The 18,922-nt window shown below is 38.7% G+C and overlaps 1 protein-coding gene across 1 annotated transcript; it reads right to left on the reverse strand.

Annotated features, from left to right (window-relative positions):
* Positions 1 to 566: 566 nt before the first annotated feature.
* Positions 567 to 8,879, reverse strand: LOC139714044 (calcium/calmodulin-dependent protein kinase type IV-like). Its single transcript, XM_071625773.1, has 6 exons — positions 8,847 to 8,879; positions 7,331 to 7,486; positions 4,687 to 4,852; positions 3,513 to 3,709; positions 1,765 to 1,929; positions 567 to 740 (listed from the first exon to the last, which is right to left on the reverse strand). Exons 1-6 carry the CDS (start codon positions 8,877 to 8,879, stop codon positions 567 to 569), a joined length of 891 nt encoding a protein of 296 aa, XP_071481874.1.
* Between the last annotated feature and the right edge of the window lie 10,043 nt (positions 8,880 to 18,922).

The following is an 18,922-nucleotide window of genomic DNA, read 5'->3' on the forward strand; positions in this document are numbered from 1 at the left end:
CGTACAACGTGAGTGAACACCACCTATTCTGCAGAGATGTATGATGGAATGGCAACATGACCTGTCACCCAGTCCTGCCCATTACTCATCACATGCCCTCTGCCCTTATCACTCTTGTCGACCCACAGGGAGAATCTAACCAAACAAATTTCTCATGCTCCTCCTCAACAACCATGATCCTTCTAAAGCAAGAAGGTGCACACATGTACGTGTATGTCGCTCAGTACTGCAAGGCACAATCCCGCCAACACCACTGAAACCTTCTTCTCCCTCCTTGCTGTCATATTCCCACTGGTATTTCTTTCTATCCAGTACAAACCTCCCTGATAAGTAACCAAATGTGAATTTTTTCAGGCCGAGTCTGAGGTGACAGTCTCCTCCTCTAACCTTTTACGTATGCAAAAGAGCATAAAATTCACAATCCCATACTGCTCTGCAGATTCTTCTTCATCTTCGTAGTGTAGCACTGGTCCTGGACTCGACCTAAAAGGAAAAATGAAAATTTGGTCCGAAAAAGTAGTCCCCGATTGACCCCCGACCCTTGACCCTCGACCCTCAGCTCTCCCTCATTCTGCCGCCGAGGCTGCTGCGGCTGCAGCCACCGGTACGGCCACGGGTGGGGCTGCCGCTGCCTCTGAGCTGGTTCCCGCCTGGTTAGCCTTGTGCTCAGAGTGAAGGGAGGTGAGAATCTCACCCATGCCTCCTAATCGCTGCATGGCAATGACAGCAGCTCCAACAGCCTGCAGACAAGGGAGGGAGAGATCAAGATTGAACTGCAAGATCAACCTGTTGAGGACGAGTCCCGAGTATACTTGGGCAAGTGTCTACGGGAAATGCATGTTGTAGCAAAATCAGCCCATCCTGAACAGGTTAAAATTTGTTCTTATGTAAAGGGACCAAAGAAAGAGAGAAACAAAGAAATATCTACCTGTACTTTTCTTTGAATCAAACCAGAAATTTAAAAAAAAAAGTTCCATTGCACTGCATATTGGAATGATTTGGGAAATGTCTGTATTTAACGGTGAAATAATTAACATGACATGGTTCCTTCTATCTCAAAAAAATATTTAAAAAAAAGATAAGAGGACCAAAAAAGAAATATAAAAAGTTCCCTATGCAGCACATGCTGGAATGATTTTGAATATCTCTGTATATTGTGTGATAATTACTATTAACATGCCCATGGCTCATGCCCTCTCAAATTATGTGTATGCACAAGTACGATTACTCTGCACATCTGCAAACAAAGAGTCAAAATTGATGCTTTTAGCAATTAAGCAAATGTAACTCTTTTTGGAAAGAGTTTTCTTTTGTTAAATCATTACAACTCTGGTGTTATTTGAGGCTATCAGTTTCCAATATTTAATTTATTTTTAAAAAGTAAGCCTACATTTAGTAAAGAGTTTGATTTTTGCATCCATGCCCATGGGAGACTTGTGAGGTGATTTTATTTGCTGTGTGGTCATGACCAAACTGTGTTCTACGAAAACATACTGCAACTTGGCAATTCTTTAACTCTCATACTTGTCCACCCAGAATAAATCAGTCAGTTTTCTGAATTTACTCTTTCTGACAATATTTTTTTTTGCTTTTCTTATATTTTGCCGAAGTCACATTTTGTCAGACTTAGATTTAAGGCTATGACTATGAGTCAAAAGTGCACTGTAGACTTTGCAGAGGACGTGCAACATTGTTTAGGAAAGAGGTTCAAACAGGGGCCTAGATCTAAACATTTTGGTCCTCTAAATTTTAGTAGTCCCATACCTTGAGTTTCCTGCGGGCATTGAATTCCTGCATCTTTTCCAGCGTGCTTGGTATGTGCTTGGTGTTGGCTGCGCTGTTCTTCTCCCTGACCCATGGATGCTGCATGGCTGCGGCTGCTGTTAGCCTCTTCTTGGGGTCTAGCTTCAGCAACGCACTGATGAAATCCTGGCGGAAAGACAAGCATCATCCACAAACGCTGTGTAACAATGTGTCCAGTTTGAAGAATGTACATGTACACCTGGAAGCTGCATGGTCCTACATGACACTAGATTTTCAGATGCTCTCTTAAAGGGGATGGCTAGTAACCAATCAGTGGGAATCAGTGGGAATGCTGAGGGATGATTGTTCCAATCCTTGTGGGATTCATTTAAGAGTACATTATATATCTACTGTTGTGTGAAAATTATTTGCTTCAGAACGGTCTCATATTCAAGTAATGTGCAGATTAATGCCCCGTCACTGACCAGGGACGCTTACCTGGAAACATTAAACTGCAACTTACTTGAATATGAGACCATTCTGAAGGAAATAATTTTCACACAAGAATAGATATATAATGTACTCTTAAATGAACCCCACAAGGATTGGAACAATCATCCTTCAGCATTCCCACTGATTCCCACTGATCAGTTACTAGCCATCCCCTTTAATTTGAAGCTTTTAGAAAATTAGGGCTAAAAATCAATGATTGACGCTTGAAAAAAAAAAATTGTGAGTCACAGGGTTAACCACATTCAATACTTCCCACAGAGAGTAGTATCAGAATAATGCATTCAGTTAATGGTTAATTAAATACATTGTAGCATGGTACTATTTGTTCAAAGATCTGTTCATGATGACGACATTATTCTAACTTCTGGATGCCAAAGTATTTTTCATTGCACCAAAATATCATCATACAGCTCAATTAGCAAAGTTTGGACACTTCTGAAATTGAGCCACCACAATAAAAAACAATATCTTTTATGTCTAATCTAAAGTCAAAGATCAAAACTCAGATGGTAATATGCACACAATATTGTGAGGAATCATGTTTTCAGCAATATGGTTCTGGAGTTGTGGAATAGTCTGCCACAATATTTTCACATCTACTAAACCTTTTACACAAAGACATTACAGCTAGCTACTGTCTAGAATTGCTATATTTCTTTGTTCACATAATTGTTTTTCCCCACAAGCAAACTGCTCAGAGTCTTTACACATCTACATTTTAGGACATTTAACCCACATGAAGTTATATGTTGCTGGACTACAGTCAACAAAGTGTTACAAAAATATCTCCACAAGTTTGTGTCCACTGATATCTTAAGCATGGTCATTATTATGCATACGTACAGCACCGCACTTTTGATGATTTCATTTCAAACCACATTAGAGAGTCATTTATTAAGGATCTTGCTTATCAATAGTCTTCTAATACTTCATTTACCCTTGGCAAAAAAGAACGTCTACGATTAAAAACATTGAGACAGTCATGATACAAGTCTTGACAAACTACTGATGACTTACAGCGAGAACATTAGCAGATAGTTTGGAACACAACTGCACTCTGCTAAAGATAATATACTCTGTACTTCCTTTAAATCAAGTTAGTAGTAGATGAATGCACAAAATGCATGACCCTTCAACAACCAACTAACGTTTTCAGTCACTGAGAACTGATATCTGTACAAACAAAAAAAGAATAGACTTGTTCCCCATAACGCGAAAAGTGGGTCACTACCCCTCAGACGAATGCTGAGTTGTACCTTGGCGCTCTGCGAGATGTCGTCCCACCACGGTGAAATGAATGCGTAGTCCGCCTTCAAGATCTTCTTGTACACGGCCGTGTCACCCCTGTCGTCGTAGAATGGCTCAAAGCCGCACAGGAGGATGTATGTGATGACCCCAACACTCCACATGTCCACGGCCTCGCTGTAAGGCTTGCCCGTCAGAACCTCTGGTGCTGTAATCAGAATGAAAAATGGGAAAACTGGCGACATTTGATATCCCATCAATTTCGGGGGGAATCCTACTGCAGAGATTACCTACTTTTTGTCATAAAAATATCATCTCTGGGTTTTTTTTTTCTTCATGTATTTCATATCTTAAAAGATTAGATGAAACTGGATAGATTCAATTTATCTGCACATCATCATGACATAAAGACATTTACAAACACTTGTAAATTTGAGACAAACAGGAGCTTGCATCTTCTAAAATGTGTGGCCACTTTAAGAATCATCTAATAATTTAAGAAAATATCACAATTTTTTTAAAATTTTGCTAACCACAAACAACAAAGACAGGATGGCAATTTGTTGTGTAATCCTACCCAGAAAACATACACAGTAGTATTTAAGTTAGGTGGCCCGAGAGTACACAGTATGTGAGTCATGCTGTCCCGTGCCAAGTAGGCCTACCAGTGCTCAAGAACCAGAAGGAATTCCCTCTGAGCACAGCTGAGAGATAAGAGGTTGCTCCAAGTAGTCTTGCATTGAAATTACAAATATTCTATCTCCCATCAAATCATTCTTACTTCTGCGAATCTATTTATGTTGTGACTTCACAAATTATGTATTCCTTTCTCATTAAAATGATTACAAACAATTCTACTGAGTTTCAGGAGAACTTGAAAAGTCCCTCCCGCCTTCTCATAAAATGTGTCATCTTCTTTTTCTAATTCACACAGCAGCATATAACTGTATACAACGCATAACATGTTATTACCCCATGGCCAGATGAAATGGCTTACAGCCTGAGTATAAAAAAAGAAAGAAAGAAAGAAATAAGAGCTGGCTTGCTATTGTCCATTACTCATTATTCTCTTGAATTATGCAGAACTAGAAGCTTTTAGCATCCCCATAAACCAAAGAAGAAGAAGAAGAAATAAAAAAGGAAAAATTTGCTGGGTTTTGGCATCATGATTTATGAGTGTCTCACCGCAGTAGCCGGGTGTGCCGCAGACGGTCTTCATCGTGACATCCTGGTCGACGATCTTGGAGAGACCAAAGTCCGCCAGCTTGAGGGGAGCCTCCTCGCTCATGTCTGCATAAAGCAAATTCTCTGGCTTCAGATCTCTGTGCACTATACCATTACTGTGCAGGTACTGCAGAGAGTAAATAAGAGAAGGAAGGGGAAATAAAAATGAGTGACAGAAATTTATTTAGCATAGTATCACATATACTGTTTGCATGAGAGTTTGGATATGAGTGTGTGGGTGTGTGGTTCGTTCTGCATAATGAATTTTCTACATCAATCTGTATAACCCATGCAGCAATTTCAGTTATGGTACTATATTCCAAGGAAATTTTCCGTGTTTGTTCTGAAATTCTACTGTAAGTTTCCCAAGCCTTCAAAAACATTACAAACATTTCTACACACAATCTATGCCATTAATGCCAACATGGATACATGTATATCATGCATACGGTGCATACATTTTCCACCTCCATTTCTGAGTGTGGCATGTCTACAAAGACGAGTTAACTTTAAAAGGCAAGTGATGAGTTAAAAGGGCATTTTCAATTAAGAAACAGACAATATAGAATACCAGTCATAACTTTGTGCAGTGATAAAGCGATTATACTCTGCAGTCCATTACACAGCAGAAGGTACAGAAGTAGCAAGGTACATGTAGCTGCCATGCACTTACAGGCTGTAGATATGCCACACATGTACTCAGTATGGGTCGAGGTATTCTGAACATGAGCTTTGTGCATTTATACGCTGAGCCTTGTCACATTATGCAAATGACTGAGAATGATATTGATCTTCTTGAAACAAAGCCTAAAGCATTTAACCACCAGAGAAGCAATTACATGTACATCAAATACATTATGCAATCCACTTGCAATGCACTGTACCCTACATTTGCATGCCGCAGTCTGTGTTGGCGAAAACATAAACAAAGAAAAGCAAGATCACAAGCACACATACACGCAAATAAAAAGACGATACATCTTTCTTTTTCAGAGTAGGCACATCACTGAGTGAACAAACTGCCAAAATGATGAATGCAGGCTGTCAAGAATGAAGACATCACGGATATATATTCCCCCCCCCCCCTTCCGCATCCCCGCTGGTTTCACTGCTTCTGTCTGTAACATTTCACATATTCGATGCCTGCCTCCAGGCTATGGCTTCACTCAACCAATGGTTGGTGAGCAGACACACACGCTATAAAGTGTAGCATTGCTGGTCACTGACCGGCTAGAATTGGCCATGCGGTGGGCGCGGACCACACAGACATAATTGATTGTCTACAATGTACCTCTTCTCCGGTTATTTGCTCATTATACAAGTACCAACCTCCCTCAATCTTGATGATTCCATTAATTTGTCTAGCTCCAAACGGGAGTGGTCTCTTCGGTTTTTGTCTTCAGACTATATCAAGTAACACTTGTTTCAGTTTTGATGAGTGCTTCCTGTCTTGTCCACACAGGGGGAGAAAATCCCACAGGAGGACAGCAGAACATATCAATAGGATATGAGGAATTCAACATGGCATGTGCTCTGGCAAGAAAGCTAATTCACTGAGTGTAGGGTAGATAGTCACTATTCCATGAAGATTAAGGCTGTCTTGGCGAATAGTGCCAATGCTGAAGAGGCTACTCTGGGTTCTTTATCATAATCATCATCTTCTTCTTTGTATAACACAATGTGCCTAGCTGATTCAGCTTGGTGACTATTGCTAGTCACCTACGATGAGACACGTGAAGGGTCATCATCATTTGCTTGTTTTCTGGTGTGGGCATATAGGGTGGACCACTTCACGACATTAGCACCCTGCTCTTTGAAAGAAAGTAAAGTGCAATGTTTTACATGCAGGAGTAATGACTCCCTCACATACAGGTCATCCATTTATTGTTCTATCTGAGGGGCAGAGTGTTCTTGCCTCTTTACTAGTGGGAATGTCATGATTAGGGGACCTACACACAACGTTGCTCAGCTAGATTCACTAGGAATCAAACCCAGGTAATTCAATTGCATGGCAAGATCTTCGAGGTGCCACCCACTGAGCAACATCACCACCCATTATTATGACTACTAAGATTTGTTCTGATAATGATGATGATGATGATGATGATGACGACAACGACTTGTCAGTACTGCCGCTATCAGAAAGTAAAATACCAGTACTTTGAATGGGCCCACAATGGGATAAACAATAAGAGCTTGGTGCTTATAGAGGGAGAGGGAGATGTACACTGTACACTGTTACTTTATGCAATGCTCGCATCGGAAGATCACAGAGCACAACAAGAATTTGTTTAGGACATAAAGAACTGAACGTACGATCATGACATATAAAGAAGGAACAATAAGAGAGAAGAAAAAGTGCAAAGCTAAACAGATATAAACAGAGAAGAACCCAAAAAAAAAATATTCCATAGAAAAAAAAGTGGGGAAAACAATAAACAGAAAAAAAGTTCAAATAAGAAAAACTCACTGCAGTAGCTTGATATTGAAAGAAAAAAAAAGAAAGGAAAGAAGAAGAAAAGAGGCTGAAGAAGAAGAAGAAGAGGCAAAAGACGACTACGAAAAATGACACAGCATTAAGTTCTGAGGCAACAGTTCCACTTACTGCTACGGCTTGGCAGATTTCCCTGACACACTTGGCAGCGTCCCTCTCGCTGTAGAAGCCGCGCTGGACTATTCTCTCAAAGAGCTCTCCCCCCGTCACCAGCTCCAGAACTATGTACAGGTTCATAGTGTCTTCATAGATGTTGATCAGCTTTATCTGGGGAGGGAAAGAAGATACAACAGAGAGAATATCAGCATCTGAATTAAGATATAGCAGAGAGAATATCAGCATCTGAATTGCAGTGGAGATTAATATTTGCCAAAAGCTGAAAGGATCATTTCACTCAAAGACTACCCATCGGTTACAATACTATTGCTACACATCCTTCTACATTCGTCATTCATCTGCAATGTGCAAAATAACAGATTTTTCAAGGTCAAAGCAGTAAAGATTTCTACAAACAAAGTTTCTTTTGAATGTTAGTAGTAACAAAGAGCAAAATTGAAATATCAATATGACTTTGAGCACCAACATTCCGATGTCGAGAAAGTTATGGCTAGTTGAATTTCTGGCGCACCTCTAGATTCTGCAAACAAAGTTGCCTTTATTTACGAGATAGTGACATCACTCCCAAACATATGGTGAAGTTAGTTTATTTATGAAATGTCATTCATGCTGCACTTTCTCAAGAGTTGAATTGAATTTCCTTCATGACTATGCTGTCGGTATATATATCAAGGGCATGATGTTATTTCCTCCTCGAGTCCATGATTCAATAATATTTACATCAGATTCCATACCTCATTAGATGAGAATCAGAAATATTGCTGCAAACACTGTTTGCTGGAACTGTCACTTACAGTACTTCCAGGGACATTCTTGTATGTCAAGTCTCTGAATAGATCCACGTATGCAAACTCCTATGGAGTCTTTTTTTAGACATTCTTAAAAAAAAAAAAAACACCTTTGCTCCGCCCTGATCAATGAAACTTTCCTTGTTGTGTGCCGGCACTGTTGTATGTACGTTGTATTCATCTCTATCTACAATTTGTATAATGTCTTGACGCATGAAGGGAAGGGCATCTTCGGCACACAACTTGTGCAATAATCAATTATCACTGGACCCACACCTACAACGTACATGGCATCTTTAATGTACATTGGGCACTATCACATAGATTATAGAAATATACTGCGTGCTTTTCATCGCACACACACACACACATACACATACACACACACACACACCATGCACACGCTTTTATGTAACAGGTTTACATTGTCAGAGTGCATTTTCAGTTATCTCAGTATGTGATTCCGTTTCTACAGCATGTAGTAACTCCCCGACAAGATGTATGGTATATCATAAATCATGATATTTATAGTGCCCTTCGGAGTCACATGGAGAGGGCACATTATATAAAACCCTCATGTGCCACACAAATACTTACTGTATAGCCTAAGCTGTTATTTTCACAAGGGTTTAATTTTTCGTGAATTTTGTGAATCATTGTTGGACCGCGAATTCAACAACACACGAAAATGTCACCATGAGCAAGGTTGATAGTGCACTTACAGTAGCCTTGGTGTCAATTTGCAAAAACGACATCTCGCCAAAATGTCTGTGACCTCCTCATTTGCGAAAATATCCGTACACGCAAAATATCGGCTTATACAGTATCTTTAGGATCCATGAGTACTGGCAGTATAATGCAAAATTTAGGAACGTAAAATGCATCAATATACAGAAAAGATCTTCTAATCTGAAAGATATCTTTATTAAGGACATTACTAGTATACTACCAACCGCTCTTCACAGAGAGAGATGGCTACAGACAGAGACTGTTACGTACATTACACTTTGTACCTAGCCTGAAATATCTCCCATCACAACTCTGGGGCTTTCATCTTTCCCTCTCTTTTCTTGTATTGATCCTTTTCTTTCTATCTATTCATCTATCTCTTTCTCTGTGTCTCTGTCTCTCAGTTCATCTGCTTATACTATCGCTTCTCTTTTGGCCACTACAGCGCCATATAATGCAGGGTCACGTAATGGTACGTGGCTGACTACATCGTGCCGTACAGCTGCCCCCAGGCGACGAGCCCCACAAGGATGTTCAGCTAGCACTGTCGAGGCAGCAATCATAACAAGACAGACGGAAGCACCCAAGACCTTCAACCCCCTCCCCCCCCCCCCCTTTAAACCTATAGGGACTACTATGCAACAATATTTTTTACATTATGCAGAATAGTAGTCTCTGGTAACAAGAGGGTTAATGGTGACTTTCCTATACATATAGACAATTGGTACTTGGGGTATTATCTGCACACCTCGGTCAAGGATCGAGCAGTTCAGCTCTGAATGGCGCAGAGCCATCGGCTTGACCTCGATCACTGGTCATTTACACATGGCCATCAATGGCTGAATGCACGACATTATCCAGCATCATGAAAACAGTAACAACAATATCATCTTGCATTGATATTCCATAACAACTCTCTGAATAAAAAAAAAAAAGTACAAATATAATAGCAGGTACCTTTCCTGTTCTCTCTAATGTAGAAGAAACTGTGCAAAGCAATAAAAAGAAAAAAAAAAGATGTCTTATCATAACGGTGCTCCAGCTGGCAGGTGTGCCACTTGCCTTCATTCACTTCAATGCTTCGTCAGGTACAAAGAACACAATCTGAGTTTATTCAGGAGCATTGCTAAATGTGGTTATTTTAAGATTATCATAGAACAGGAATGAATCTTTTTTTTTTAATGATGATGACACACGCAAACATGATCAGTGCAATGACAATAAGCTTGCCCATAGATAAATCTTTCATGCTTAGTTGAAAACAAGAATATCTGATAATAACTGTTATCAATGATATTTCATTTTTTGCTATCATCCATTTAATATAGACAATATCACATCAAATGTGCAAAGGTAAATGTCATCATGGACAGTGACATGACCACACAACTACAATCATACATGAATCTGAATGGTTTCATATCTTCAGTAGATGGCCAAGCCAAGGTGATTTAAATCAAGTGTACTTAGAGTGACAATCATATTTCTCTAGTCTCTAAAAAAAGAAGAGTGAAAATCTTAACTCTTGAAGGAAAGAATAACAGAAACGAGTGAGTTTTGAGTGATCCCTGAGGACACTCCAAAATTAGTGAAAATGAACATTTCACTCAAAATTCACCCTAATTTCACTCGAAACTCACTCTTTACTGTTATTCACTCCTTCGAGAGTGAACATTTTCACTCTTATTTTTTTTTTTGAGAGTAGGCACAAAGGGGAAATAGAGGAAAATGGTAAACATATTGTTGACTGAGAAAAAGAAGGGCACTATCAGGTTCAAAGATTATATAGTGTAAATAAAAATGAAACAATCAGTTTTCATGAAACATAACATTTATCTAATCAAAAGTGGGTAGATTAACCCATTTCTGAGCATTGTTCCAAATATTGGGTGAAATAGCCCCCTTGTGGTTTTGATTTTTAACATTTTATAGAAAATGAAGATAATTTAAATTGACACTATAATGGAGAGGAGATTGAGCTCTACAAAGTGATATCAATAATTCCATACCCCAAAAACTATAACTGCCTTCTGCTTCTCAGCCAATGATAATCTATGTAATATCATGCTTCATCACCTTCACAAACTTAACTAATAAATGTTGTCAGTGTAAGAAAGGAAAATAGGTGGTACAAAATGTGGACAGGAATTGTTCCCTTGACCACTGAGAGAAAAGTAAAGCTGTGAGACCAAAACTTATGATTTATCATTTTAACTAAGATTATGAAAGCTACATAAAACATTTTGATCAGTTTAGAAGCATTAGTTTTATCCTTGCTAGCTAGAATATCCATTCTGTTCACTGGGTTCTTAAATGTTATTGTGTTTTTCTCACATCCAATCTTCATCTATACTTGCATATCTCTCTTTCTGTGTCTCAGTGTGGTCCTTCTCTCTACTTTTTGTACTCACACAAACCTCTTAAACTTCCAAATCTATTACTGTATACGCTATATATTTTAGCGAGTCTAAATTTTCGCAAATCAGGACTTCCCGGTGATTTCACAAGTGGTTTAATTTGCGATTATGGAGCACTGTACTGAACAGAGAAATGTACACATGTATGTCACGTGCATATCGCGATATAGAGTCTATATTTTTGCATGTCTTTAATTTCGTGAATAGCACCTGACTCGCAATATTCACGAATATAAAAACTTCATAAAATATTTGCCGTATACAGTAATTCACCTGCCGACATTGTAGCTATCACTGGCCTCTCTTCCAAGCATTATAAACACATGGTCTGCTGAAAATTTGATACATTCCACGGAATGCATTATCACAAAAAGAAGTGAATATGGCAAATATTGTTTGGTAGAGGCAAATTCAGTCAAGGTAACTGGCAAACCTAGCTATGAGCTGGCAGTTTTTCCTCAGACCTTCATCTAGCAACAGCAGCTTTTGTCTTGTGTTTGACCCTGGAATCTCCTGAGTTGGAAGGAAAAGGCAGCTCCTGAATTCAAATTGTGGTGTGTTGTCCATTAATGGAGTCTATACACTAGCTTTCCTTGAACATTCATCCCCAAGCACCTCCACCCTTTTCTTTCTTTCCCTCTCTCTCTCTCTTCATTTCTTTCTCTCTATCTCCCTCTCTCTCTCTCTCTCTCTCTAAATACACTGCTCCTGCTTTCATTTTCAAGCAGTCACATTAACAAGCTCAATGACATGATACTGTATTTGAGGAACCGAGCATACCAAGCATGTCAAAATGCACATGCAGGTTTCCCAGTTCAAGGGGAGCCTTTCACAAAATGACATATTTCATCCACAAGAACGGTGCTCATATGGTTCTATCTCCTCCCCTCCCCTCCCCTCCCCTCCTCCTCCTCCTCCCCCCCCCCACCCCCCCCCCCCCCATCCCCCCCCCCCACCCCGTCTTTCTATTGCTTATACTTCTACCAAGTCTCCTTCCCTTTCCATCCTCTTTATCTCTTGTAGCCTTGGACTCCCTCGGCACAGAGCCAACTTGTCTGAGCACATAATCAAGTACACTGGCTTGGAGAGACACCACTTCTCTTGCTTTTTGTTATCTTTCCATCTTCATCTCTTTCTCTCTTTTTTATTCTCTCTCTATCTCTCTCTCTATCTCTCACTCTATCTCTCTCTATCTCTTAGCCTCTCCAAGTCTGAATCCCTCTTTTTAATGCTACCATTGAATGCTCAACTCCTCCTTGTACAATACATCTTAATGTCTGCTCCTTTACAATTTGTAGAACTTATATCCCACGGTCAAAATGACTTGAATTTTAAGGAATTAAGATATCATCTCACCCTGACATTTGTCTATACATGTTATATGTTTGCCATTTTGCTTTTCTATCTCTTCTCTCTCTCTCTCTCTCTCTCTCTCTCTCTCTCTCTCTCCCTCTTATCTGTATTGTAAACATTCTAACTTATATGTCTACTTATCAATATACCTATCATCTTCCTTCCTTTTAATATATTTGTTCAGATTTCATACATTCATTCAGGAATTTAAGAGTATCATATGATGCCTGAAAGATGGGACAACCCTTCCCCTGCCCCCTCTTTTAGAATACTCTAAAAATGCACTTCTTATCAGTATTTTTGCCAATGGCAGTGTCTCATGCATTTCATAGTGATGTCTTCACGTAATGAAATACTGACAGAGTAATCATTGCTGTGTGTGCTTTTTTCAAGGCAATTCAAAATAATCTAATTCTGGATAATACATTAGTACTGCAATCTAATGTAAAGGGTACTTACGATAAAGCAGGATGGGGCACACTTTGAAATAGGACACAGACCAGCCAAAGGGTAAAACATGTTATTTGTGTGTACAGCTAAAACAATATCAAATACAAACTGCTTTTGCTTAATTGGTCCACTCATGACCTCTGAATGAGTCAGAAAGTTTAGAAGGAAAAAATGATCAAAGAAACAATACTACTTCACAGAGTATATCTTACTATCTGAACCATACTCTCTCTTCCCCTTTATCACTGTTCATAATGTCCTGCCTACACATTCTAAAAAAAAAGAGGAAATGGCAAATCCAACATTTCAAATGTTGTCACTCTTTGAACCTTTTGTAAAAGTTACATTTCATACTCAAAATGCTGGATTTTACATTTCATTTATTTAAAGGGTACACTCTAAAAAAAATGAAATTGTAAATCAAATTTTTTGAGTGTTATATTTAACACTAAGAAAAGGTTCTGGGAGTGACAACATTAAAAATTTTGATAACTACTGTTTCATTTTTTAGAGTGTAAATATCTCTTGTATTCCATTGCCATCACTACCACTGATGATTAAATATCTTTATAAAGGTGTGCCTCTTTAACCACCATTAAGATCTCATCCACACTGATACCACTGCATCTGTATAAACCAAGGGGTGTTGATTCCAACGGGAGCGACTTATCGCACTGGACTGTGAGCGATGATGCTCCAGTGTCTACAGGGATGACCTAACTCTTCTTCTTCTCCTCCTCCTCCTCCTCCTTCTTAATTCCCCAAGAACTGTATTAATAAGAGGAGGAAGAGGGGATGGGGCAAGTGAGTGTCTGGTGTAATTAGATCGAACTGCAAACACGGTCTGATGGAGATTAATGGTTTTAACCCTAAGTAGGTTGGGGACTTTGGGGAATTCTTATGACCTACGGGAGAAAGAAAAAGGTATGTGTCGAAAGGTGATTGGAGAATTGTTGTTTATGAAAATATGCCCATGTCTAGATTGATTCACAAGCAATTAAGTGCAAATTTTCCGGGGTATTATGTTTAATATTACACTTTATTATCTTTTTTATGTGAAATTTGCATGTTTTCCCTTTGCCTTATATACCTTGCAATTTGTCATTTTTATAACTTGAAAGTACTGCAAAAGTGGAAAGATCTGAATGATAACTTTTCATGCTTGGCTAACTTTACTGAACTTCACCTATTTACAATTTCTCAAATAACATTTTGCATGAACAAAATTAAATGATTTCCAAAAATTATTGCATTATGCTTATTTCCCCTATAGTTCAGTCTAGCTCTAAATTTAGGAAAGATTTACTCAAAACTATTCTAAGTCAACATTACACAGTAGTTTGGAAATTTGTTATCAGTGGACCTCTGCATGTATTTGTTTCATTCATGCCTATTTCTTTTAGATGTATTTCCTTGTTCTATCTTGATCTATCTTGTGTTATGTTTTTGTTGAAAAAGAAAAAAAGAAGAAGAATGAAAATAAATGAATTGAATTGAATTGAATTGTTAAATGTACTTCCTTGTTTGTGCATGTATGTATTTCTTTATATTCAATAGCCAATGACAAATTTCCTTGTTTACTTAATATCGATTCAACTAAAAGTGTAGGTGATACCTGGAAATCTTATTGATTTCTGGAAATAAGCATTGTCTCGCCAGTACAATAGAACACAAGTATATGCCGGATGCGCACACGTTGGAGTGAAAAAATGATCTGTATTGTATTCCATTACCCAAACAAACAATTACATGTTTATCTTGAACAAAAAAAAAAGGCATTATCATGTGTAGGATACATCAGAGACGATGGGGAAAAAAAAGAAAGGTCACCATAAAAGATGAAATTGAACACGAAGGGGATCTGCAATATGCAACATAATAACGGTATAGCGTGGATTGACCCATATACTGCTCATATGACTTTATAAACAATCGCAAATAAAGACGCATGAACTGTAAATGGGTTTGTTTTCTCACTGGCATTTTAACTTATATCCTAATGGTGGCACTATCACTAAAAATGTTTATTTCTAAAAGAGCATAGTTTAAGTCCTAGTGACAATAACAGTAAAAAGGAAAGTTTTCTGTGATACTTGCATGGGTAGTAGCTCCACATTACATGAAATCCGGCGGATGTGCCATCTCTACCTGACTATCAATTAGAGAAGGTGTTTGCCAAAATGGAATAACTGAGCCATCTAGCAGAACTGAAAATCCCCTTTTTCATTGGCTGAGAAGAAGAGACATGCTTAATACCACTGACCTGAATAATGATATTCATAATAATGATGAGAGTGTTGATGATGACAACAGTGACACTAACAATACTTCAGCTAATAATCACACTAAAATTGATGTTATGATGAAAAAAATGACTATAATGATAATCATACCTTCATTACAGCTATTCTGGACATCAATTAATCACTGATGTCAATATGGTCTTATTTATCCAAGACAGCCTCATCAGTTTCAGTATCATTCTCCCACAGGGACATGTCATCACACCAGAAAGACAAGATGCCTAATTAAACACCTATTATAGGATGGGTATGGTGGGCAAAACACCTCGTTCAAGGGTGTACATGCCAGGCACAATAATAACAACAACCCCAAGTCATTGTGTCGAGCAGTGCCAAGTCTTCATATGCGGTTCTATATACCGCACACCTCTTTCAGTGTTAAAGTAACTGAAGCATGACGATGTTATGTCTTTTAAATGACATTCTGTCTGTCGCCGACAATGTGCCCCTTATGACAGGATGGTATGCTACAATTGTACCTAAGAGCGGCGTTCAAGAGTGTCTTAAAGTGGCCAGAAGGGCACCTCATGAAGAGATGATTATCATCATCAAAAGTGTGCGCATCAGGCAGGGCCATCAAGCAACACTGGAACCTGCAGAGTACGATAAGTAGGGACAAGTGCATCGTAGCACATCGGTGCTTGCTTTTAACTCTTTATATGCCGTGTTCGCACGCACGACTCATTCGACAGCGTGCCAACTTCGCATATTCTGCTCAAACACACAAACTCGCCCAAACCGGCAGATAAATCGCCAAATGCTACACTACAATGAAAGCGTTTCTCGCGACTCTGTTCCTCTCACATAGTATAGCTTCCATTTTATGTGGTGATTGACTAGCAAGCGATGTTCACTGCTGGATTTGCCTGTGGTATTAAGTTTCTGCCACTGTTTTATGTGCAAAAGTCATGCCTGTATACAATAATGTACAGTAGCTACTGGTCACTTGAAAGAAAAAAAAATCATAAATATGTTATATGATTTACATCAAAGCAAAGTTTGACATTTTCTAGACACTTTTGCTCACTACATGTCCAGCTTATCAGAAATATGTAAAAGTTGCATATATGTATCAAAAATGGAATGTTTTCCCAAAGTGTGACTACATTTATGTCTCACATTAATGTGGCACACAGGGAGTTTCCACCACAGCACATGAAGATTTAATGTACATGTATACAGCCAACACCGCATGGCTTGTGCTGCATTTACAGCAAAATCCTCTCGTCACGAACTTCCTGCTATTGTGAAAACCAACCATGCAAAAAAGAAGAAAAAAAAAAGGAAAACCCCCAAACAAAATCAATATGCAGTTTTCAACACAGCACTTTCACACCAACTCAGAGCACAATACACCTCCCCCCCCCCCCCCTTGGAGTCAATTCTGAGGACCCTTGTGCACGCAAATATGTTATTAGCACTGATTGCTATCCAAGTCATCCTTCATTCATGCAAAATTGATTTCCTTTGTGACAAAGACCTTGACCTTCCTGATACCATCGAATAAAAACATGGTTCCTCCATTAACCTACTTCCTTCTCTCTCCCTCCCTCTCTCTATTTCTTTCACCCATTCACTCTCTCTTTCTCTATCTTGCAACACTATGTGGTTTCTGTAATTTGCTAAACACTCAATAGGTAATGTAAAACCAGTAATTTTAGAGAATTTCGCGGGGAGCCAAGATTCATGACAGTAATATGCATGCAAAAAGTTTTTGTCTACACAATGCATTGAATGCCAATTATGGTAATTAGTGAAAGTTTCATGCTACAAAGGAGGCTGTCGGCTCCAATTCGCAAAAGTCTCATGCCACGAATGTTTCTGGCCTTCCAGTATCAGCTAAATTCTTCCCCCCCCCCCAAAAAAAAAAAAAAAAAAAAAAGAGAGAGAGAAAATTTTACTATTTCTCCTGTAATCTCCGATAGACTCTCCTTTTACACCTGTCTAGATCTCAATCCACTCATTTTGCCCATGCCAATTTTTTAACAACTCCAAATGTTCAATGATGGAAAGGTGGTAAGCTCTAATTTGGGCCTGCTACACAATTTTCAGCAACAGCCCGCCATTCCCTTATACTCAACTGTGATTGACTGATTTGAACAAATAATATTTCTCTCATTTCTAATGCTAGATATTATTTCCTCTTGTTTTTCTCAGGCAATTGATTGAGCTAATTAATTTGGTAACCAAACATAATATTACATTCTCTCTGTCTCCACTGTCAAAAACCACATTGGAATTCCAAAACTATATTGTTACTGCTAATAGAAGTGGCTGAGAACTGTTTCATCTCACTTCATTCTCAGCATATAAAATATATCAAGCTGCCTTTAAAATATGATTTTTTTTTTTCAATACTGGAGACCCGTCTCTTTAGAAATACAAATTATATTTCTAAACATGTTTGGTTTTTCACACATACACACACACAAAAATGGCTTGATTTTCAAGACAACTCCTTTTGCTTTTAACTATACAAGAAAGCACATAAAAGATGAAAGACACATATGGAGAAAAAGAGAGATGGAGAGGGAGGGGAGATGGGGGAAATGAGAGAGAAAGATAGGGAGAGAAGAAAGATAGGGGGAGAAGAAAGATAGGGAGAGAAGAATAATGTCAACACTTGACAAATTCCCTCTGGATTGATGCCCTGCATTACATTCAGTGCAAAGACTCTCTTTCACTCTATACTGTCCTCTGACACTGTGTGTGTGTGTGTGTGTGTGTGTGTGTGTGTGTGTGTGTGTGTGTGTGTGTGTGTGTGTGTGTGTTTGTGTGTGTGTGTGTGTGTGTGTGTGTGTTTGTGTGTGTGCACGAGTGTGTGACATTACATCCTGATAAATTACAGACCAGTTTAATACTGGCCACCAATGTTAATACATAGAGATCTCTGCTATTCGGATATGGATAAACATCTGAACAGCATCCATGATATGCAACGGCAAAAGCACGGCAGGCTTGTTTTGTATTTCCTCTGATGCAAAACATGAGGCATGTTTGTCCCTCATTTCTCTTTCATTTTTTTTTCCTTCTACACAACCACACAAGAAATACAGACTTAAAAAATGCCCACTAGAATGACCTGCAGTCCATCAAGTCTTGTTTCTTGAACTAGGTTATCGTCTCAACTCCACATGACCTTTCTAGATCAAAACTGACACTAAAAGGCAGTGACTTCATGCAGCATCATTCTGCTTTCAAATTATCTAGAAGCTTACATTATATAGAGAGACATGGCATAGAGTAAGATGCATTGATATTTCTGGCAAAAGGTATAGGGATAAGGTGGTAAAATGCCTGCCACTGTACCATGCCAATCACGAGCTAAAGAACACTTGCATATTATATGCTTCAATGCATTTATACACACAAAGAAAATCAATACATAAATTACAGTACTGCACACATGGGCTCCAGAAATGGAAAACACACACACACACAAAAAAAACATTAATCTGTGGCCACACAATACAGTGCATCAACAACAAACGAATATATCAAAATTTGATATGGATTTTCAGAAGCATAACACATTTTGTGCACTTT

The sequence above is a fragment of the Diadema antillarum genome, unplaced genomic scaffold (assembly GCF_040938485.1).
Source record: "Diadema antillarum isolate AM-2024a unplaced genomic scaffold, OU_Dant_1.0 seq00002145_RagTag, whole genome shotgun sequence".
Lineage (NCBI taxonomy): Eukaryota > Metazoa > Echinodermata > Echinoidea > Diadematoida > Diadematidae > Diadema > Diadema antillarum.

Excerpts from the sequence above, each read along its gene's own strand:
- LOC139714044 (XM_071625773.1), bottom strand. The coding sequence starts at position 8,879 with ATGTCGTTTTTGCAAATTGACACCAAGGCTACT. Across the intron at positions 4,853-7,330 it reads AAATCTGCCAAGCCGTAGCA|TACCTGCACAGTAATGGTAT; the intron begins GTAAGTGGAACT and ends TACTCTCTGCAG. Across the intron at positions 1,930-3,512 it reads ACATCTCGCAGAGCGCCAAG|GATTTCATCAGTGCGTTGCT; the intron begins GTACAACTCAGC and ends TCTTTCCGCCAG.